The sequence below is a fragment of the Aquarana catesbeiana genome, linkage group LG02 (genome assembly GCF_042186555.1).
Source record: "Aquarana catesbeiana isolate 2022-GZ linkage group LG02, ASM4218655v1, whole genome shotgun sequence".
Lineage (NCBI taxonomy): Eukaryota > Metazoa > Chordata > Amphibia > Anura > Ranidae > Aquarana > Aquarana catesbeiana.
In genome coordinates this window covers 397887810-397911250 of record NC_133325.1, presented here as the reverse complement: position 1 = coordinate 397911250, position 23441 = coordinate 397887810, and the positions used below count along the sequence as shown (strand labels likewise).

The 23441-nt window shown below is 40.3% G+C and overlaps 1 protein-coding gene across 1 annotated transcript in view; it reads right to left on the bottom strand.

Annotated features, from left to right (window-relative positions):
- TBX4 (T-box transcription factor 4) overlaps positions 1 to 23441 on the bottom strand; it is a 245895-nt gene that overhangs the window by 54804 nt on the left and 167650 nt on the right. The window contains exon 5 of the mRNA XM_073617960.1: positions 8921 to 9068. Within this exon, the coding sequence (XP_073474061.1) occupies positions 8921 to 9068 (148 nt within the window). The remainder of the gene's footprint in view (positions 1 to 8920; positions 9069 to 23441) is intronic.

Below are 23441 nucleotides of genomic sequence, written 5' to 3'. Positions count from 1 at the left end.
CTCATTGTTTTACAGTAGGGTTTATATAGGTAAATATCATGAAATTTCAAATATTAAACATTGGGTTTACGTAAACCTAAATTAAAGATATATATCATTTCCTTAGTTACTTTTGTAGGTATTTAAATGATTTATACCTACTATACATATTGTTTACAAGTAGAGTGTATATAGGTCAAATAAATTCTGATAATGAGCTTTAATCGTAAGGTGGAGAAAAGGAAAGAAAAAGAAGAAAAAGGGTTGAAAGGTAGAGGTATGGTCCACAAGGTTGTCCCGCTCGTCAGTTTATTATTCTTTTTAGTTCTCTTTGAAGCCTTAGAATGGGTGTCTCTGTAAGTCATTTAATCTGTTACCATGGCAACAGGACAGAGTCATTGAAGTTTGACAGGAACTGTTGTTTTATCCAAGGATGCCAAAGTTTTTCAAATTTTGGAATTTGATTTTGATCGATGGCTACCTACAATGTTGTTCATAAGTAATGTTGATTGTGTATACTTTTTTTTGCTTTGTTTTGTTGTCTTGTATTGTGACTGGTGGGTAGGATAATACCATTGTAAAATATTTTTCAATAAAAGCAGATTAAACTATAAAAATGATGTGTAACTAAATATAATTTTATAATAGAGAATGAAAAGAGACATACAAGTTGATTGTCATAATATACAGAAAAATCACAGTGCTGAAGATTGCAAAGGAAAGATCATCATTTTTTTATGACATACTGTACAATGTCAATATGGCTTGTGTAGCAACTGTATATGTTAGATACATTTTTATTCTTTATTTTCTTCCCACGAAAGTGGAGTTGCCCTGTGTAAAAGATGCCAATTTAAAGCGGAGTTCCACCCACTTTTACAACTCTTCAGCATCCCTCACTAAACTGCGCACTGTAAACAAATTGGATATTTTTTTATTTTTTTTCTCAGCACCTACTGTATATCTGCTGTATTCATTTTTCACTTCCTCCTCCCTGGCCGCGGCCCATCGCATCATTTCCTGTTTGCAATGCCTTCTGGGAAGGGGCAGCAACTTTCTCTGAAACTGCCGTTGCTATGGAAACCTGACCTGAAACCTATTACACTGCTTGTGCTGCACTGAGCATGTTGGGCGTCAACCCTCTGAAACTGCCATTGCTATGGAAACCTGACCTGAAACCTATTACACTGCTTGTGCTGCACTGAGCATGTGCGAGATCTGCAAGGATGAGATCCAGGAAGAAATACAGTCTGGCTTCAGATGCCCACACTTAAGATGGCCACGGCCTGCTGTAAGTTTATAAAATAACAAACTACTGCTATAAACTAACAAAACAGACCTTAGTTTACAGACTAACTTTACTAGAATACATTAAGCTTGTGTATTATAGGGGTATTTTTATTTAAAAAGTATAATTTCGGCCAGAACACCACTTTAATCAGTGTAATATATATAGATATATATCTACATCTATCTATCTATCTATCTATCTATAGACTTGTATATCTCTCATTTGGTCATAACTATAGAGAATGAAAATTTAAAATGCTCAGAGGAAGATAAATGAGTCGATGAACAGAGTAATAGAGTGAATTGTAATTTATATTTATTTGTACTGAAAGGTCCACTACAGTTTACAAGCTCATATTTAAATAATCAGTTTTGTGCATATAGTGGTAGCAAAGAAAGGTGCTGGTGAATCACTTATACTATATGAGGAGTTTTGCTTATTGCAGCAGAGTTACCTTAGTGGATGGGAGTGATGAACACTCCTCCAGCAGGCAGTGTACTAGGCTGATCAGCTCTGCACATGTGCTTTTGAGGCTACTGGCATGTAATCTATTGGGGATTTTACTTCCGGGATGATGCATGTGTAGCACTACCCCCAAAGGAGCCACATGGTAATTGGGCTCTTTGTTTTGCGCCTCAGCTCCAATAACCACCTCAGTCCCTCTGACACATCTGGTTGAGTGAAAGTTACTGCAAGCACTTATAGTAACAAATGTGTGGATACCTTTAATTGGGCTGTGAATTAGAACCAGGAAATAGACACAAACCCATTTAGTGGCAAATTAACTCAATGTATTGGAATGGGTTAGAATATATGGTGGTTTGAGCACAAATGAGCATACAGAAGATAGGTTCAGACACAGTCCACTAGACAGTATAGTCACAATGCCAAAATAACTTAGAATAGACTTCTGTACGACTAGACTGGAATCAACACATCAATCAGCAAAGTCAGCAAAAATCAGTGCATGTAAGTATTACCTGCAATGTGAATACTAATACTATAACTATTCTCCTGGTGTGCACTCCAGGAGAATGGCTAGGATATGGTGCAATGTCCCCTGAGTGGTACCTGTTAGAATAAGAGGTACATGTCTCTGTGTAGCAGTTGTAAAGGGGCAGAATTAAGGTTACTAGATGGCTGTATGGTCAGTACCTCAAGGTCTCTCTCTCTAAGAGCAGATAGTAAATTCCCATAGCAGCAGCTCACCAGCCCCAGTGATATTGCATCTCGCCATCTGGTTACACACAGTGATTAATCCACTCTCTGCTCTGCATACAGGTGACTCTGGCTGTTAGCATACCTGGACTCAGCACCCCAGATCCCAAGAGAGGGTGGTTACGTTCCTATATACAGTGCGACCATGGAGAACAAACATAGCCACACTCTAACAAGAAGTTGGATCTCCGCAGCAAAGAAAAAGAAAATACATTTTGGAGAGCTTGGGACAATAGAAGGTACTTTTTATAATCAATACAGAATACGAATACGATTTCTCTTTTTTTAAACTAGGATTTAGTATTACCTTAAAGCCTTTGGATGGGCAAATCAGCAAGGCAGCCAGCATTTTTAAAAGTAGGGTTCAGCAATTGCATGGCCTACTCTACATTTTCTTATCTGGGTTTAGTATATCAGGTCTATATCAGGTTTCCTTTTAAATTTTATCTGTCACCTTGTTCTAATCTCTTGTAAGAAGAATGCCTCACCCACTAATGCTTTCCTTTGCAGATCCTTTGCAGATCTTCCCCCACTGCTTCACTGCATCTTAGTAAACAGTCATCTTGTGACCGCCTGCCAGGATGCAGTGTTTGGGCCAGAGCAGCCAATAGCCAATCCCAAGTACTGTCTCATGAGAAGGAGGTAGTTAACTCTTTTTAATCTCCTACACAACAAGGCATTAGTCTAGATGCTGGGGGAGTGCCAGAAAGGTGAATATCAGTGGGTTTTATTTTTGTACATGAGAGCCTGCCTTATTGCTCAGTCATGTCACTCAGGGCAGCTTGAACCTTCTAACATACGATCTTTTTTTATTTTTAGCTTTTCGCAGATATAGTATTTTGACTTTCTACAAGGCCTACATTTAAATCTCTTTCAAAAACAAGTAAAAAGGAAGCAATTATTGCATTGAATGCAAATAAATTGTCTTGATCTTCACCCTTCATCCTCAGACCATTCTACAATGTCAACATTTATACTGGACACATGCCTATCTGTAAGATAAGACTCCCTGATGTAAATCCTAGAGATATGCATGCTCCTACACTGGAGGAGGTGGAAAGGCGTAAAGAAGATTTGTGAAATGTATTTGTTAATTGTTGATGTCTTTTCTGCCTGAATATGAATTATGTAGACTAGAAATACCTAGAAGAGTATTTGGTGACTGTGTTAGATAAAATTGAATATTTTGTTGGAATATGTAATTGTTTTTCTTAAAGTTCTATATTTTTGAACAGTATGAAGATTGATTCATACCAGTCCCTGCCCCCCAATGAAACTTACGCTGGCCATACACTGAGTGAATTGTGTCCAGTTTGTGATAAACTGACCAAAGCCAAGGGTGCCCTGTCAGCATCCTCTCGTCTGACATCTTTTAATCCTAAAATCAATAGAACCAGTTAGAAATGTGTTGGCCAAGCAGTGGCTAGCTATTCAGAAATACAGTTTTTAAAGAGTTTGGTACTTTTTGAATCAGGTTCTATTTTTGTTAGGGATAGATGCTGGTGGCTTAAAGTGATGCTAAATAAAATAAAAAAAATAAATTAAATAACAAACATGGTATACTTACCTGCTCTGTGCAATGGTTTTGCACACAGCAGCTTGGATCCTCCTCTTCTGGGGTCCCCCGCCAACACTCTGGGCTCCTCCTCTCTGCTAAGTGCCCCCATGGCAACATATACTAAACAAAAAAGTGGTCCTGGCATTCCTCATACAATTAGACACATGCAGTGCCTTACCCAATGCTTGTATTGTAGCCATGGTCTCCTGCTGAAAGACACTCCTATTGTGGAATGTAAGGCTGTGGGTGGAGAGGCTGCAAACCACAGCTTGGGGGAAGCTGCATGTCACAGTCAAGATGGAATGGCCAAGTCTGGCTGGAATGCACGCCAGCAACCAGGGGGAGGGAGTCCAAGGGGGCCATGACCTATGCATTCTGCCACGTCCAGACCAGGGCTTCCTAGATGGAAAGGGCTAAGTTAATCCAGTATTTAAACAAAGCCCGGGGCTATTACCATACCCGCTCAATTAAGTAGCCCATACCACTAGGCACATACCCATGTCTCATATACATCCTCCACCGGAATTAATCAAACCTCAGAGAAAACTTCTCATATGATTAATTCCAACCACCGATAATGGCAGTTTTGGAAAAGGAGGGGGCTAAACAGGCAAGACCTCACAAATTAACAAGGAGGGGAAAATGAGAATAGAAAAGAGGAGAACAAGAAAGAAACAAAAGAAAAACACCCTTTGACAGAAAGTGAGGGGGAAGAGAACATGGACATGAAGAGGCAAGCTTGACCAAACACTGAAACACTGTAAGAACAATTCATGATTTATTCCCATGGGTCTCATAGTGTTCAGCATAAATATCCATCTTGCCACCTTCTGCAATTGCACTCTCTCTCGATCCCCCCTTCTCTCAGACATGCGCAGTTGAAAAATGGCACTGCACCTCAAACCCTTAGGAGAAGAGTCATGGAAATCTCTAAAATGTATAGCTAAAGGCGATTTATCATCTTTTGTAATCATGCTAGTTAAATATTACCCCATCATCCTTCTAAACTCCCTTTTGGCCTTGCCTATAGTTTGGATAATGGAATCTGTTAGATATTTTTTGTCCAGCTTACAGACTGAATGAAAGATATCTAACAGTGTATGGCTAGCTTTAGTCTTCACTCCAAAAAAAAACAGCAATAGGCAAAAGATAAATGAAGATTAAAAATATTCTTCTCCAATTAGGTGGAAAAACATTCCTTTCAAGGTGGTACAGAATATCACAGCTCAATATGCAGCATGATTTATATCCCATTGTGATAGGAGATCTCCAGCAGCATACTCCTCCTTATTATACTTTGCTTAGCAACACCCACCTATCATTATATACCTAGAACAAGGGACAAAGATAAACAGGCTGGTTGCCATGAACCCAAGTGGCAGGACTTAGCCTTAAGGGTGCCTAACACCCTCTTACACACTCCCACTGTTAATCATGGCATGCCCTGTGCCATGTCTAAATACACATTAGGCATCAGTAATATAGTACAACAGAATGTAATAACATCATACCTAGAATAGGGTAGCAGAAAATGTTGTACAATTCAGTGTGGTAAAAGATTGCGACCAAAAACAAAAGAATAATTTATTTTCTGCAATTAACACAAACTGAACATAATGCAAAACCAAATACAGAATGACAGTTATGCAGGCAAAACAAATAACCAGCAATTCTTATAGCCTTAAATATAGTACTGAGAATCCTTGAAAAATACCCAAAGTTTTGCTTCTGGACACTGACAAACAAACAGTTATATATTATAAATATATCAGGTATCCCATGTTTAATATACCCAGGCATAGCCTATGAGTGAAATCCTTTGCACTCACTTTACCCCCTTTTAGGTCAAAGTGGAGATCCGATTTTACTAGCCCTTACTATACAACAGTCCCCACACCAGTGTGGAACACACCATACACTCTCTTCCCCAGCCCAAAATAGAAAGTCCAGTTGGCTTTAGATAAAAAAGAAAAAAAAAAGAATCTTTACTTAAAGCGGTTCTTCACCCTAGAAATAAAAAGTCAGCAGCTAAAAATACTGTAGCTGCTGATTTTTAATAATAGGACACTTACCTGTCCAGGGATCTAGCACTGTCCTTACCCGAGCTGGCTCTTCAGCCATCTTTGGGTCCAGCACGTTTACTTTGGGAAGTCGGCTGCGCTTTGTGAATGGTCCCACAGCTTTTTGGGACCTTTGATGTGTCCCAGGAGGCTGTGGGGGACAGAGTGGGGGTCAAAATTCCCGCTCAGATTGCCGCTGGTGACAGGAAGTGGGACTGGATACCTGTCAGAACTCCCCTCCAAAAAAAGCAAAATGCCAAAACCTAAAGGGGGGAAGAGATAGACAAGCAAAACTTCCCCTTTTGGGTGGGGTTCTGCTATAAATAAAAGAATAAATGAATGAAAAATGCTCTTATCTTCTTTAACTAGATGGCAAAACAATCTATTGGAGTCGATGCAGAACATCACTCTTTAGCAGTAGTCAGGTGCTAAATTAGTCCAAAAGTAGTCTATCTTCCTAACTCTCCCATCCTTAAGGGTTGTTCATGTATTCAAAGGTACTCACAGCTCATGTCACAGCATAGTTTATAGCCCATTTTGATCTCCAGCCACACACTCCTTGGGTTGCACTTCTCTCTATGACTCCCCGCTTAGTATTACCCATCTATCCTTATATAAACCAAGACAACAGACCAAGATAGACAGGCTGGTTGCCAGAAACACAAGGAACAGAACTTTAGCCTTAAGGGGGCCTAACACATAACCTAATCTGACAGGCAAAGCTATGTCATACTTTTCAGCAGATCTGGACTCCTTTCTACTGCTGGCAACTAAATACAGCCTTGGCACTAAGTCCTATGAACAATGCCAAATATAGTATTGAAATAATATTCACATCCAACCAATTAGTGGCTCTGATCAAACATAAACCCTGCTCTTTGACAGCAAGTCTGTGTCTTGCCATTGCAGTTGAATTTGGCTGTTTGCAATTGCTTATGTCTTCATAGTTTGAGTAGGCCAAAGTGAGTATGGAATAGTTAAAACATAGTCAGGTTTTTGTATGCCTTCTGTGTCCAGTTCCAGATATTTCCCTTCAAAAATTTGGATTTCCCTCACTCCTTGTCCCCCTAGGGGGACACAGAAACAATAAAAACCTATGAAAAATCAATGCCTTAAATCCACTTTTTGTAGAGAATTTAAAAATAAAGCTCTTCACCTGAATTTAATATCCAATTTTTTTTTCAACTAATGTGAATTTATTCACATTAGTTGAATATATTTTGGTGGGTGGTGGTTGGCCATTAGAAACATAGCAATTAAACCAAGGTGCTAAACCTGTGAATCCAATGTTCAACTTAATCCCAATAGTCCTGCTACCAGAAACTTCGACATGAGGATAGGAAAAACCAAACAAACAACACATATACCCAGTGCAAATATACTGGCAATGTCCTTATGAATTGCACTGGCTGCATTGAACTTGAGCCACTGCCACATGATCCAATGCCACATAAGTGCTCATCTGCATGTCTGAGCCATGAGTATACTGTAGTGGTGGTAATATATTGACGTAACAGAATGTCCAGTTGCAAGAAATGTCCAAAAATGCACTTATGCACACAATGCATATTGAATCAGTACAAATTGACCAAAATGAAAAAGTCCACAGTCCATAAATAATGACAATGTTAATGCAAATATTAATGCACTTACTATGGTTTCCGTGGTGTGCAGCGAATGGGCAGCATCTCTATCACGGTGGGACTGTAAATAGAAGGTACACCTGTGAATAACTCGACCAGCAGGTATGGCAAGGTCCACAATCCAAAGTGAGAATAAATGTGATGGAAGGAAGTGGCCGCAAACAAGCCAGCAGAAACACCAGAAGGTGCAATAACAGACAAGAAGTGTGTTACCGATAATCAGGAAGTGCATCACCGGTGGACAGGAAGTCCTCAGGTGGCATTTTGCCAGAGTCCTCAATGCCAGTAAGCATAGGGTCTCCAAGATGACATTGCCTTTTTCTCAAATCTTCAGATACTGCACCTCCGGTGTCTCTGCTCGCTTATTCGGGGCCACTTCCTTCCATTACATTCATTCTCACTTTGGATTACGGACCTTGCCATTCCCGATGGTTGAGGCTTCCCTTCTCAGACAACATTTGGAACTTGGTCCAAGCTCTGGGTGTCTGCTCCTACATGCAGCCTCATTGTAGCCTCAGCCTAATGTCTGATATAGCTTACTTGAGATGCAATAGATATGTGTCTACACAATATTTTTAATAATAAGACCCATTTCTGAATATATTAGTTGCTTGTCTGTCCTTTGCTTTCTACTTTCTTAGTCAATGACCTGTAAGAAGCACACAGCAAGTGTAGTCAGAGAAAAATTAGAAATCATCATCTGCATACTTGTGTCAGGTCAGTGACTCAAAATATATTGAAGCCATTATATCACCATAACAGTTAAACAACTAGGATTTTCAAAACAGGAACTTCTCAAGTTTACATAGTACTGCAAGTGTAAGAAAAAGGGAGTTAAGATTTTCATCTTTTTACTGTATGTAAAAAAAATCTTAACTCTATATTTTCACCTACATAAAAAACCCATCTTTGTAACAAAATAAATTATACAAAGAGAATTGAGACAGGTTGTCAGATAACATTTAAAACAGTACATTGGAAAAACACAAACTTTCCCAAAACTTTACTGTTTTGAAGATAAAAATGAACACTGCATAACATGCTTTATAATTTTTAGATGTGCATATACTAGAATATAGTTGGTAAATACTATAATAAATGGTATAGTCTGAGAGTAATTTGTCACTCTACAATGTTTTATCAATCACATTAAAAATTGATTTAATCTTACATGTCCAAAGGGATCAAGATGGTTGTTGGTCAGCTTTAATTTTTGAAATGACACCAGCTGTCGCATCCAATGAGCTCCGGTTGCTGGGGAATCTGGATGCACATATAGTCTTCCAGGCATTGCAGGCTCTGCTTTTCCAGCCACCATCCTGTAAACAGAAAAAGGTTGCCTACATTATAAGGATTTAAAAGGCAACTAAACACAAAAACAAGTTGGCCTACATGAAAATGCTATAATTGTCATTTTTTAGTGCATTTGAATGAAGTTCATTAGAACTCAGTATGCTTAAATCACAGCTGTGAAAAAATGTTGTAATGCTCAGAAGTCCAAGAGGAAGACACTTTGGACAGCTTATCCTGAGCAGGGATTGTGTATTATTATATCATAAGATTCCTAGTTTATAAAAATTTGAGATAGCATAATACTGGACACCAACAAATCAGACAGAAAATTAAATTTCCCAAATAACAGGTTTCTGGATATTTTTCCCATTATATACATTATGTAAGACATTAGCTATATTGCCCTAATTCTTAGGTGGTCATTGAACATATTGCAACAAATGACCAGATGTGCTGGACTTGAACTTATATCTGCATCTATGTTGACAAGCTTTTCCATTATTTAGCTAAAAGAAGGAACTTCTTTAATAGAGCAAACAGTAATGTGCAATTAGCAGTAACTCATACAGGACAACCAGTAATTGCCTTTCAGTGTTCTCACTGATGAAATAAAATACAATCAGCTGCTAGGGGACATTGCATGTGTTCTTTGAATTATCTTTGCAATCAAATTTGCATAGGTATTAAGCTTTTCCAACTGAAACAAACGTATTACTCATCTTTAGGTTTTGATGATTATCTCAAAGAAATGTTCCAGAAAAGAGCTAAGCTCATTCTACTACTACTATACTCACAGATGAGGTTTTGAGTTTATTTACAACCCTCAGCTTGTTATCTATCACAGGACAACTTACCATGGGTTGCAGGAAAGAAAATCACTTGATTCCCCCATCATTACATTCAGTGTTGATGGGGGAATCCCTCCAATGGAGCTATTGTGTTCTCAGGGGCACAGAGAGGTGTCCCTGCCAGGAGAACACAGTGATTATTGTTAGCGGCTGTAGCTGCTGTCAATAATCACATTTAAAAATCCGACATGCTGGTTGTACCCAAGTCAATGGATAGATCAACCTGGGTACAATCGGCATGCCTATAGAAGATTAAAACCATGGCTTATTATTTCTCTTATTCTTCCCAGTGGGCTGTAAGAGAAATCAATAGAGTACCCTATTGTATTTCGACAACCGCTATTTCTGTGCCTGTAAGATAACCCAAACAGTGACTGCATCTGATTGGTGGCAGCCACTGTTCTACCAGGATTCTTCAATTTTCAGATTGAGGTAGTGCAGATTGGGCCATCCACTGTTTAAATTGTAACTGATTAAGCAGGATTTGGTCATAATTCGAGCTGTGTATGGCTAGCTAATACATTCTTTAAAACTAACTCATCCAAAGTAAGGGTGAGATATTTAAAAAAATTATTAACTTTCATTTAAAAGTAAAACTTTCTAGGGGCACTAGATCGGGGCCAGCTAACCATGTGTTATCCAGCTACCGTCTTTCCAATGAAAAAATATTTTACAAGCATGCAACTTTGTAGCTGGTGAACTTGTTTGTTAATATCAGCTGTCTCATGGGAAACAAAAGAAATTGGACAGAAAAATCAATCCTGGCTTAACTGACTTTCTGCTCAAGCAGGCTTAGTCAGGGTTGTGGAGGGACTTATCAATGTAGTAATGTTCCTGTAAACAATTGGATTGGGCAAGCTTTCTCTGAGGCTGGGTTCACATATGTGCGGTGCAAATTGCAGCTCCGGTTTCCCTGCGAAGATAAAAATGATTCAGCGGTTCCCCTCCATTGTAGCTGCGGATCTGCTGACCGAGGGGGTGGGGGGGGATCGGAGGTGTGGGAGGAGGGGGAGAGAATTCCTGTTCAGAACTACATACATCTGCGAATCAGATGCGTTCCCATTGAAGATTATGTGCCTGCAATTAGCACCGCACTGCCTAGAAATTGCACATGTTTTTTGTGCAGTGCGGATGCAACGCACATATGTGAACCAGACCCATTGAAAAGAACATATTTTCAAAAGTTCTGCGAATTGGATGCAGTGTAAGCTGCATCCATTTCGCATATGTGTGAACCCAGCCTAAAGTGGGTTGTCAATTTTAATGAGCTGCTGGCTTTAAATCATTAAACAGTCTCTTTTTTTGTTATAAAAAAGTTTTCATTATAAAGGTTTTTTAAAGAATTTACAGAGCATGAGTGGTACACAACTAGCAGTACCATGATTAAACAAGTTTTGGTAAATCAATGTTAAGCAATATTTAACTAAACATGTTTGATAAGTACGTCTATGTCAAATTTAAACCATCCATCTTTAATAGTAATTCTTCATATAAAACACATCATGGCTGAATTAATGCATCAACTAAATAGGATTAATGGACATAAATAAAGATCAGGAAGTACCAAACTCTCAAGAAATACCAGCTATGTCTAAATGTATAGTTAGTTGCCTGATGTGTAGGTGTGTGATTTGCACTTGCAATTGTTTGCTAACAAAAGCAATTCTCATACTGGAATGACCATTGTATTCTAAATGTATTTAAGCCTGTTTCTTTTGAGAAGCAACATGAATTATGTTTGCTAAGACTGAAGTTAGAGATTTATTTGCTGTGCTTATTCTAACTATTCACTGTAAATGAATGGCATACACCCTGATCTTATTGTGCAATTCCCTGTATTTATCCAAGCTGAAGCATTTATATAGCAGTGATGTGTTCAATATGAAGAATTGCTATTACAGATGGAAAATTGATAAAAAGAGTTGCGTAGGACTTGAGTATACTTGGATCATCCCCTTCTTAGTTGTAAACTGAGCTGTGTACCTGTACTCTGCTAAGCAATTATTTACCTGGTGGAGTTGGGGGTCAGTAGAGAGTGATAAAGTTATTGCACTTTTTTTATTAACCACTTGACGACCGCCTCACGCTGATTTACGTAGGCAAGGTGGCACGGACAGGCAAAATCACGTACATATACGTGATTTGCCTTCCGCGGGTGGGGGGTCCGATCGGACCCCCCCCCCCGGTGTTCCCTGAGGCGGTCGTCTTTTGTCCCACGGCGATCGGAGATGAGGGGGAGGCCATCCGTTCGTGGCCCCCCCCTCGCGATCGCCGCCGGCCAATCACATCATTCCCTTGCTGCTGTATGCTAAACAGCAGCAAAGGAAATGATGTCATCTCTCCTCGGCTCGGTAATTTCCGTTCCGGCCCGAGGAGAGAAGACAGGTATGTGAGTGCACAACACTACACACACACAGTAGAACATGCCAGGCACACAAAACACCCCGATCCCCCCCCGATCGCCCCCCGATCCCCCCCCAATCACCCCCCCCCCGTCACAAACTGACACCAGCAGTTTTTTTTTTTTTTTTTTTCTGATTACTGCATTGGTGTCAGTTTGTGACAGTTACAGTGTTGGGACAGTTAGTATTACCCCCCTGTAGGTCTAGGATACCCCCCTAACCCCCCCTAATAAAGTTTTAACCCCTTGATCACCCCCTGTCACCAGTGTCGCTAAGCGATAATTTTTCTGATCGCTGTATTAGTGTCGCTGGTGACGCTAGTTAGGGACCTAAATATTTAGGTTCGCCGTCAGCGTTTTATAGCGACAGGGACCCCCATATACTACCGTATAAATGTTTTAACCCCTTGATGGCCCCCAGTTAACCCTTTCACCACTGATCACCGTATAACTGTTACGGGTGACGCTGGTTAGTTTGTTTAATTTTTATAGTGTCAGGGCACCCGCCGTTTATTACCGAATAAAGGTTTAGCCCCCTGATCGCCCGGCGGTGATATGCGTCGCCCCAGGCAGCGTCAGATTAGCGCCAGTACCGCTAACACCCACGCACGCAGCATACGCCTCCCTCAGTGGTATAGTATCTGTACGGATCAATATCTGATCTTATCAGATCTATACTAGCGTCCCCAGCAGTTTAGGGTTCCCAAAAACACAGTGTTAGCGGGATCAGCCCAGATACCTGCTAGCACCTGCGTTTTGCCCCTCCGCCCGGCCCAGCCCAAGTGCAGTATCGATCGATCACTGTCACTTACAAAACACTAAACGCATAACTGCAGCGTTCGCAGAGTCAGGCCTGATCCCTGCGATCGCTAACAGTTTTTTTGGTAGCATTTTGGTGAACTGGCAAGCACCAGCCCCAGGCAGCGTCAGGTTAGCGCCAGTAGCGCTAACACCCACGCACGCACCGTACAGCTCCCTTAGTGGTATAGTATCTGATCGGATCAATATCTGATCCAATCAGATCTATACTAGCGTCCCCAGCAGTTTAGGGTTCCCAAAAACGCAGTGTTAGCGGGATCAGCCCAGATACCTGCTAGCACCTGCGTTTTGCCCCTCCGCCCGGCCCAGCCCAGCCCACCCAAGTGCAGTATCGATCGATCACTGACACTTACAAAACACTAAATGCATAACTGCAGCGTTCGCAGAGTCAGGCCTGATCCCTGCGATCGCTAACAGTTTTTTTGGTAGTATTTTGGTGAACTGGCAAGCACCAGCCCCAAGCAGCGTCAGATTAGCGCCAGTACCGCTAACACCCACGCACGCACCGTACACCTCCCTTAGTGGTATAGTATCTGAACGGATCAATATCTGATCCGATCAGATCTATACTGGCGTCCCCAGCAGTTTAGGGTTCCCAAAAACGCAGTGTTAGCGGGATCAGCCCAGATACCTGCTAGCACCTGCATTTTGCCCCTCCGCCCGGCCCAGCCCACCCAAGTGCAGTATCGATCGATCACTGTCACTTACAAAACACTTAACGCATAACTGCAGCATTCGCAGAGTCAGGCCTGATCCCTGCGATCGCTAACAGTTTTTTGGGTAGCTTTTTATTGAACTGGCAAGCACCAGTGGCCTAGTACACCCCGGTCGTAGTCAAACCAGCACTGCAGTAACACTTGGTGACGTGGCGAGTCCCATAAGTGCAGTTCAAGCTGGTGAGGTGGCAAGCACAAGTAGTGTCCCGCTGCCACCAAGAAGACAAACACAGGCCCGTCGTGCCCATAGTGCCCTTCCTGCTGCATTCGCCAATCCTAATTGGGAACCCACCGCTTCTGCAGGGCCCGTACTTCCCCCATTCACATCCCCAACCAAATGCAGTCGGCTGCATGAGAGGCATTTTCTTTATGTCCTCCCGAGTACCCCTACCCAACGAACCCCCAAAAAAGATGTTGTGTCTGCAGCAAGCGCGAATATAGGCGTGACACCCTCTATTATTGTCCCTCCTGTCCTGACAATCCTGGTCTTTGCATTGGTGAATGTTTTGAACGCTACCATTCATTAGTTGAGTATTAGCGTAGGGTACAGCATTGCACAGACTAGGCACACTTTCACAGGGTCTCCCAAGATGCCATCGCATTTTGAGAGACCCGAACCTGGAACCGGTTACCGTTATAAAAGTTAGTTACAAAAAAAGTGTAAAAAAAAAAAAAAAAATATAAAATAAAAAAAAATAGTTGTCGTTTTATTGTTCTCTCTCTCTCTATTCTCTCTCTCTTGTTCTGCTCTTTTTTACTGTATTCTATTCTGCAATGTTTTATTGTTATTATGTTTTATCATGTTTGCTTTTCAGGTATGCAATTTTTTATACTTTACCGTTTACTGTGCTTTATTGTTAACCATTTTTTTGTCTTCAGGTACGCCATTCACGACTTTGAATGGTTATACCAGAATGATGCCTGCAGGTTTAGGTATCATCTTGGTATCATTCTTTTCAGCCAGCGGTCGGCTTTCATGTAAAAGCAATCCTAGTGGCTAATTAGCCTCTAGACTGCTTTTACAAGCCGTGGGAGGGAATGCCCCCCCCACCGTCTTCCGTGTTTTTCTCTGGCTCTCCTGTCTCAACAGGGAACCTGAGAATGCAGCCGGTGATTCAGCCAGCTGACCATAGAGCTGATCAGAGACCAGAGTGGCTCCAAACATCTCTATGGCCTAAGAAACCGGAAGCTACGAGCATTTTATGACTTAGATTTCGCCGGATGTAAATAGCGCCATTGGGAAATTGGGGAAGCATTTTATCACACCGATCTTGGTGTCATCAGATGCTTTGAGGGCAGAGGAGAGATCTAGGGTCTAATAGACCCCAATTTTTTCAAAAAAGAGTACCTGTCACTACCTATTGCTATCATAGGGGATATTTACATTCCCCGAGATAACAATAAAAATGATTAAAAAAAAAAAAACAATTAAAGGAACAGTTTAAAAATAAGATAAAAAAGAAAAAAAATAATAAAGAAAAAAAAAAAAAAAAAAAAAAAAAAGCACCCCTGTCGCCCCCTGCTCTCGCGCTAAGGCGAACGCAAGCGGCGGTCTGTCGTCAAACGTAAACAGCAATTGCACCATGCATGTGAGGTATCACCGTGAAGGTCAGATCGAGGGCAGTAATTTTTGCAGTAGACCTCCTCTGTAAATCTAAAGTGGTAACCTGTAAAGGCTTTTAAAGGCTTTTAAAAATGTATTTATTTTGTTGCCACTGCACGTTTGTAAGCAATTTTAAAGCATGTCATGTTTGGTATCCATGTACTCGGCCTAAGATCATCTTTTTTATTTCATCAAACATTTGGGCAATATAGTGTGTTTTAGTGCATTAAAATTTAAAAAAGTGTGTTTTTTCCCCAAAAAATGCGTTTGAAAAATCGCTGCGCAAATACTGTGTGAAAAAAAAAAATGAAACACCCACCATTTTAATCTGTAGGGCATTTGCTTTAAAAAAATATATAATGTTTGGGGGTTCAAAGTAATTTTTTTGCAAAAAAAAATAACTTTTTCATGTAAACAATGAGTGTCAGAAAGGGCTTTGTCTTCAAGTGGTTAGAAGAGTTGGTGATGTGTGACATAAGCTTCTAAATGTTGTGCATAAAATGCCAGGACAGTTCAAAACCCCCCCAAATGACCCCATTTTGGAAAGTAGACACCCCAAGCTATTTGCTGAGAGGCATGTCGAGTCCATGGAATATTTTATATTGCGACACAAGTTGCGGGAAAGAGACAAATTTTTTTTTTTTTTTTTGCACAAAGTTGTCACTAAATGATATATTGCTCAAACATGCCATGGGAATATGTGAAATTACACCCCAAAATACATTCTGCTGCTTCTCTTGAGTACGGGGATACCACATGTGTGAGACTTTTTGGGAGCCTAGCCGCGTACGGGACCCCGAAAACCAAGCACCGCCTTCAGGCTTTCTAAGGGCGTGAATTTTTGATTTCACTCTTCACTGCCTATCACAGTTTCGGAGGCCATGGAAAGCCCAGGTGGCACAAAACCCCCCCAAATGACCCCATTTTGGAAAGTAGACACCCAAAGCTATTTGCTGAGAGGTATAGTGAGTATTTTGCAGACCTCACTTTTTGTCACAAAGTTTTGAAAATTGAAAAAAGAAAAAACAAAAAGTTTTTTCTTGTCTTTCTTCATTTTCAAAAACAAATGAGAGCTGCAAAATACTCACCATGCCTCTCAGCAAATAGCTTGGGGTGTCTACTTTCCAAAATGGGGTCATTTGGGGGGGGGTTTGTACTGCCCTGCCATTTTAGCACCTCAAGAAATGACATAGGCAGTCATAAACTAAAAGCTGTGTAAATTACAGAAAATGTACCCTAGTTTGTAGACGCTATAACTTTTGCGCAAACCAATAAATATATGCTTATTGACATTTTTTTTACCAAAGACATGTGGCCGAATACATTTTGGCCTAAATGTATGACTAAAATTTAGTTTATTGAATTTTTTTTATAACAAAAAGTAGAAAATATCATTTTTTTTCAAAATTTTCGGTCTTTTTCCGTTTATAGCGCAAAAAATAAAAACTGCAGAGGTGATCAAATACCATCAAAAGAAAGCTCTATTTGTGGGAAGAAAAGGACGCAAATTTCGTTTGGGTACAGCATTGCATGACCGCGCAATTAGCAGTTAAAACGACGCAGTGCCAAATTGGAAAAAGACCTCTGGTCCTTAGGCAGCATAATGGTCCGGGGCTCAAGTGGTTAATCAATATCCTCACAGTGTGTCCCAACTCCCACGCCCTCACTCAAAGTTTTCCACAGTTTTCCACCCATTCCACTTGAAGTGCCCGCAGCTCCTCCTCTCAGTGTTTCCCGATGTCCACACCCTCACTCACAGCTTTTGCAGGCAGCACGGACTCAGGGGGCAGCTGCTTTGGGCATCACAACAATAACAGGGCCCAGGGCAGCTGCTTGTTTTGTCCCACGTTAAAGACAGACCTGTGTACAAGATTTCAAATGCAATGGAGTCCTGGTAAAGATATGCAAGCTTATTTGGTGAGGTGTAAAAATTCCTTGGTTGAAAACACTGGAACATTTCCCCAAGATTAAGATGATCTGTTTTTATATGTATACTTTCTTCTACAGGGTACTTGGACACGCTGTAGAATGGTCAGAAGCCCAAAAGCTGATTGATTCAGCCCCTGAACTTATTGCTGGTCCTTGGCTGCCAGCTTCCAAGGCTTAATTTCACTGAGCCCCAATACTGTTTCAAAACAGTGCTTAGAAATATAGTTTTCTTCCCATCCCTACTGTAATGTCACCTGGAACTCAAGTGGTTGGCCAGTAGCAAAAAGATTTAAAGCAAACTTGCCACATACTTGCAAGCCAGATTTTGATAGGTGGAGTGTGCAAGCACACACAATTTGGTGCCCCAAACCCCCCTCTGATAGGTTCACCTTATTTGCAGAAAATAATTATTGGTTCTAACTTGGCTTAGAATATTGTGACAGTGTGTAAGTAAACTTATATGAAATTACTGCTTCTGCTGATGATGGGGAATTAAATGGCTGATAATAACTATAAAAGAAGAATCTACCTCATTAGTTATGCCAACTGTAGGCACTGGCCTACTCTACCTAATGGTAAATCAAAGTGAGCATAACTTCTACTTATGCTTTTTTAATGATATGCTCTAAATGGAACTGTCCAGGATTGTGCCCAGTTTACTTTAACAAGGTTTGAAGGAAAAAACGTTTCATCTTTTTGGCTACACATAAGACAGCATATTATAATGTTCTGGAAAATGTTTCCCCAGGGTACAGTATATTAAATTGCATCTTTCTTTGACGAATTTCAGAGTGATGCAAACTAGGAGAATTAAAAAGCCTCTGCAACTTTGTATGCCACATATAAAAAAGATATATACTACTGGACAGATTATCACAACTCTAAATAGGTTTTGGTATTTTTCAAGTCACCTTGTCACATGATCCCTGAAATACTGGGAGCATGTAATGCCAGTTGGTATTGGGGCACATTAGAAAAGAACAGAGTAGCCCTTGAGTGTTCACTTAATACAGCGAATAAAAGGGCATATTATCAAGAACAGCATATTTTTCAAGTAGACATCATAAAATAAATGGTGTGCAATCATTTTTTCTGCCATTTCCTTGGTTAATTAAAAGATTATTTACAATTTGGCAATGAAGGCAATGGCAGGTAATTAAAGAGAAAGTGATTTACAACCTAGTTATGACACCAGAGAACAAATGACATCCCTTAAAACACCACTAGAAACAAAGTAATAAAGGGACACCTAATTTACAGCCTACTTTAACCTACTAGATGTCAGGGAACAAACCAATACATGATTTACAAAGTGTTATTGTTACCTTGTTATTATGATACAAGGTAACAACGGAGAAAACAATTGTGTCTGTCTATCTATCTATCTATCTATCTATCTATCTATCTATCTATCTATCTATCTATCTATGAGCACCACAAACCAAAAACACTATTTAGCCACTTGCCTACTGGGCACTTTTACCCCCCTCCTGCCCAGGCCAATTTTCAGCTTTCAGCGCTGTCACATTTTGAATGACAATTGCGCGGTCATGCAACACTGTACCCAAATTACATTTTTATATATTTTTTCACACAAATAGAGCTTTTTCTGGTGGTATTTAAAAACAACTGGGTTTTTTATGTTTTTGCTAAATAAACAAAAAAGACAGAACATTCTGAAAAAAAAGAACCCTTTCTTAGTAGTTATAATATTTTGCAAACAAGTAATTTTTCTCCTTCTGTGACGTGCGTGCTGATGAGCATCGATGGGCATTGATGAGCAATGATAGGCTGCACTAATGGGCACTGATGAGGCAGCACTGATGCAGCACTGATGGGCACTAATGAAGAGGCACTGATGGGCACTGATGGGTGGCACTGATGAGCACTGATAGGCAGCATTGATGGGCACTGACGGGGCTGATAGATGACACTAATGGGCACTGAGTGGCAGCACTGATGGGCACTGATCGACAGCACTAATGGGCACAGATTAGCAGCACTGGTGGGCACTGTTGGGATTGCACTGATAATCCGGACACTGGTAAATGCCCTTATTATTAGTGTACATGTCGCCTTTACTCAACCCAGTTATCAGCGCTCTTCTCCTCATGCTGACTGCATAAGGAAAGCAAGGCCGATAACCAGCTTCTGTTTACATCGCAATCAGCTGTGATTGGACACAGCTGATCATGTGGTAAAGAGCTGCTGATTGGCTCTTTACCTCAATCTGTGATCAGCAATGGCGTCATATGACACCCTCACAGAACTGGATGGCCGTGCTGTAGCCGTCATTCGGCTATAGTGCGGTCGGCATGTGCTTAATTATTTTTTAATAAGCAAACTCACCCATCCTTTCATCTCTCCATGCATTTTTCTAAGAAATCACTTTGAAAATTTTAGTGATCAAGGCCCACAAGGCTGAAACGCGTTTACATCTATTGTCTGACACTGTGTCTTTTATGGAGAACCAATAAATTTTGAAGATTTTAACCTGTTCCTGACCGACTCACACAGATATACTGCAGCAGAATGGCTCTCCTGGGTGAAATCCTGTATATATACGGCTTTGCCCAGGAGAGCAACCAGAGGGTGCGCGAGCACCGCCGGAGGCAAGCGCAAACGCCCGCTGCACAGCGCGGGACCCGATGTGCGTGGCCGGTGGGCGTGATCGCCGCCAGCCACACGTGATCGTATGCATGAGAGCCAGCATGAGGATTTGTGTGTGTAAACACACAAATCCCCTGTGCTGTCAGAGGAGAGGAGATATATTGTTTGTTCCTACAAAGTAGGAACAGCGATCTGTCATCTCTCTTAGTTAGTCCCATCCCCACACAGTTAGAACACAGTGAGGGAACACAAAGTTGACCCCTTGATCGCCCCCTAGTGTTAACCCCTTACCTGCCAGTGACATTTACACAGTAATCAGTGCATATTTATACACAGATCGCTCTATAAATGTCAATGGTCCCAAAAATGTGTCAAAAGTCTCAGATCTGTCCATCGCAATGTTGCAATACCGCTAAAAAGATCACCTTCATTACTAGTAAAAAAAAAATAATCATAAAAACGCCATAAAAATGCCATAAATCTTTCCCATAGTTTGTAGACACCAGAACTTTTGCGCAAACCAATCAATATACGCTTATTGCAATTTTTTTACCAAAAATATGTAGAAGAATATATATTGGCCTAAACTGTTGAAGAAATATATTTTTTTTTAATTTGGGGGATATTTATTATAGCAAAAAGTAAAAAATATAGTTTTTCTTTTTAAATTGTCACTCTTTTTTTGTTTAAAGCACAAACAAAAAAAAACCACAGAGGTGATCAAATATCACCAAAAGAAAGCTCTATGTGTAGGAAAAAAAGGTTGCAAATTAGGTTTGGGTACAGCATTGCATGGCTACGCAATTGTCAGTTAAAGCAACCCAGTGCCAAATTGTAAAACGTGCTCTGGTCTGGAAGGGGGTAAAGTCTTCTAGAGCTGGTTAAAGAGTGAGCAAGGAGTTGCTGACTACATCTTTTCACTCACAAATTACTCCATAACATTTCTGACTGTGGCCATCTTGAGTAAGGATAGATGATTCATTTGGAATTTACTTCCTAAAATCCCTCTGGGGTAAATTACATAATTTGCTTAGGGCTGCAAACCAGGATGCAACTGAAGAAATGTAGAAAAAAGTTCCTACAAAGTAAACTCAAAATACCGTCCTAAATATTTACTAATGCTAGCAGCATAAGGATTAAAAATAGTCAATGTTAATTGAGAGGGTGAAGCCCCGCTTTAAGCTGGAGTGTCCCTACCCTAATTTAATGTTTGCAGTCAAGCTGTAGCCAACCTAAACTATCCATTCATACATACTGTATTAACCAACAATAAGTCAATTGATAGTGATGTTATAGGAACACAATAATACACTAATTGCATTTGTATGCCAGGACTCGCTAGGCAGAATCCAACAAGTATATGACACCCTAAAGCAAGTTGTAAAATTCAAGTGAATTAGCAAAGGCATAATTTTGATGTTTTATATTTTTTTTGTCACATCACATTATGTGATTGCTGGTAATAGGTTTACTACTATTGACCATCTTAAGTAATATAAAGGGTTTCTTTACTGCACTAAACCTGAATCTGAACAGATGTGAAAATACATGATTCAATGTTTGTCCAAATACATCTATATATATATATATATATATATATATATATATATATACACACACACAGCGGTTGAAATTTGAAATACGTATTGAAGATGTCACCATTTTTCTAGGTAAATATATTTCTAAAGGTGCTATTGACATGAAATTTTCACCACATGTCGGTAACAACCCATGCAATCCATATATACAAATAAATCAAAGCAAATAAGTACAGAAATGAAGTTATGTGTACTGAAATGGAATTACACAGGGAAAAAGTATTGAACATGCTAACTGAAATTTATTAAATACTTTGTACAAAATCCTTTGTTGGTAATGACAGCTTCAAGACACCTCCTGTATGGAGAAACTAGTCGCATGCATTGCTCAGGTGTGATTTTGGCCCATTCCTCCACACAAACATTCTTCAAATCTTGAAGGTTCCTTGGGCCTCTTTTATGAACTCTGATCTTTAGTTCTTACCATAAATTTTCAATTGGATTCAAGTAAGGTTTTTGGCTTGGGCATTCCAGCAGCTTTATTTTCTTTCTTTCAAACCAATTGAGAGTTTCCTTGGCTTTGTGTTTGGGATCATTGTCTTACTGCAGTGTCCACCCTCATTTCATCTTCATCATCCTGGCAGATGGCAGCAGATTTTTATCAAGAATATCTTGTTGCAATTGTTTCATTCATCCTGCCTTTAATGACATGAAGTTTGCCAGTACTCTATGCTGAAAAACAGCCCCACACCATGATGTTCCCACCTCCAAGCTTCCTTGTTGGTATGGGGGTGTTTTTGGGGTGATGTGTAGTGTCATTTGATCTCCAAACATGGTGTGTATTATGGCATCCAAAGAGTTCAATTTTGGTCTCATCTGACCAGACTATTTTTTCCCAGTATTTCACAAGCTTGTCTGAATGTTGTGCAGCAAACTTTAAACAAGCTTTAACATGCTTTTTAACCACATGCCCCCCTGCTCGCTCCCCAAGCCAATGTGAGTGCCCGGCGGTCTCGATTACCACCGGGCTCCCGCGATCGCTTGGGGCACACGGAGAACCCGGAACTGTGTGTGTAAACACACAGTTTCCGGTTCTCGGAGGGGAGAACTGACAGATCGTCTGTTCATACAGAGTATGAACAGCGATCTGTTATCTTCCCTGCACTGTCCCCTCCCCCTTCAGTTAGAACACAAATTAGGACCCACATTAACCCCTTCACTGCCCCCTAGTGTTAAACCCTTCACTGTCAGTGACATTTTTACAATAATCAATGCATTTTTAATTGCACTGATTGCTGTATTAATGCCAATGGTCCCAAAAATGTGTCAAAATTGTCCGACGTGTACGCCATAATGTCGCAGTCACGATAAAAATCGCTGATCGCCGCCATTACTAGTAAAAAAAAAAAATTATTAATAAAAATGCCATAAAACTATCCCCTATATTGTAGACACTATAACTTTTGTGCAAACCAATCAATATATGCTTATTGCGATTTTCTTTACCAAAAATATGTAGAAGAATACGTATCGGCCTAAACTGAGGAAAAAAAATGTTTTTTCATAGATTTTTTGGATATATTTACTATAGCAAAAAGTAAAAAATAATGCGCTTTTTTTCAAAATTGTCGCTTTTTTTTTGTTTATACCGCAAAAAATAAAAACAGCAGAGGTAATCAAATGCCACCAAAAAAAAGCTCTATTTGTGGGGAAAAAAGGACGTCTTTTTTATTTGGGAGCCTCGTCGCACGACCGCACAATTGTCAGTTAAAGCGACGCAGTACCGAATCGCAAAAAGTGTTCTGGTCTTTGGCCAGCCAAATGGTCCGGGGCTGAAGCGGTTAATCAGCAATGGAGTCTTGCATGGTGAGCATGCATACAAGCCATGGCGGTTGAGTGCATTACTTATTGTTTTCTTTGAAACAATTGTTCCTG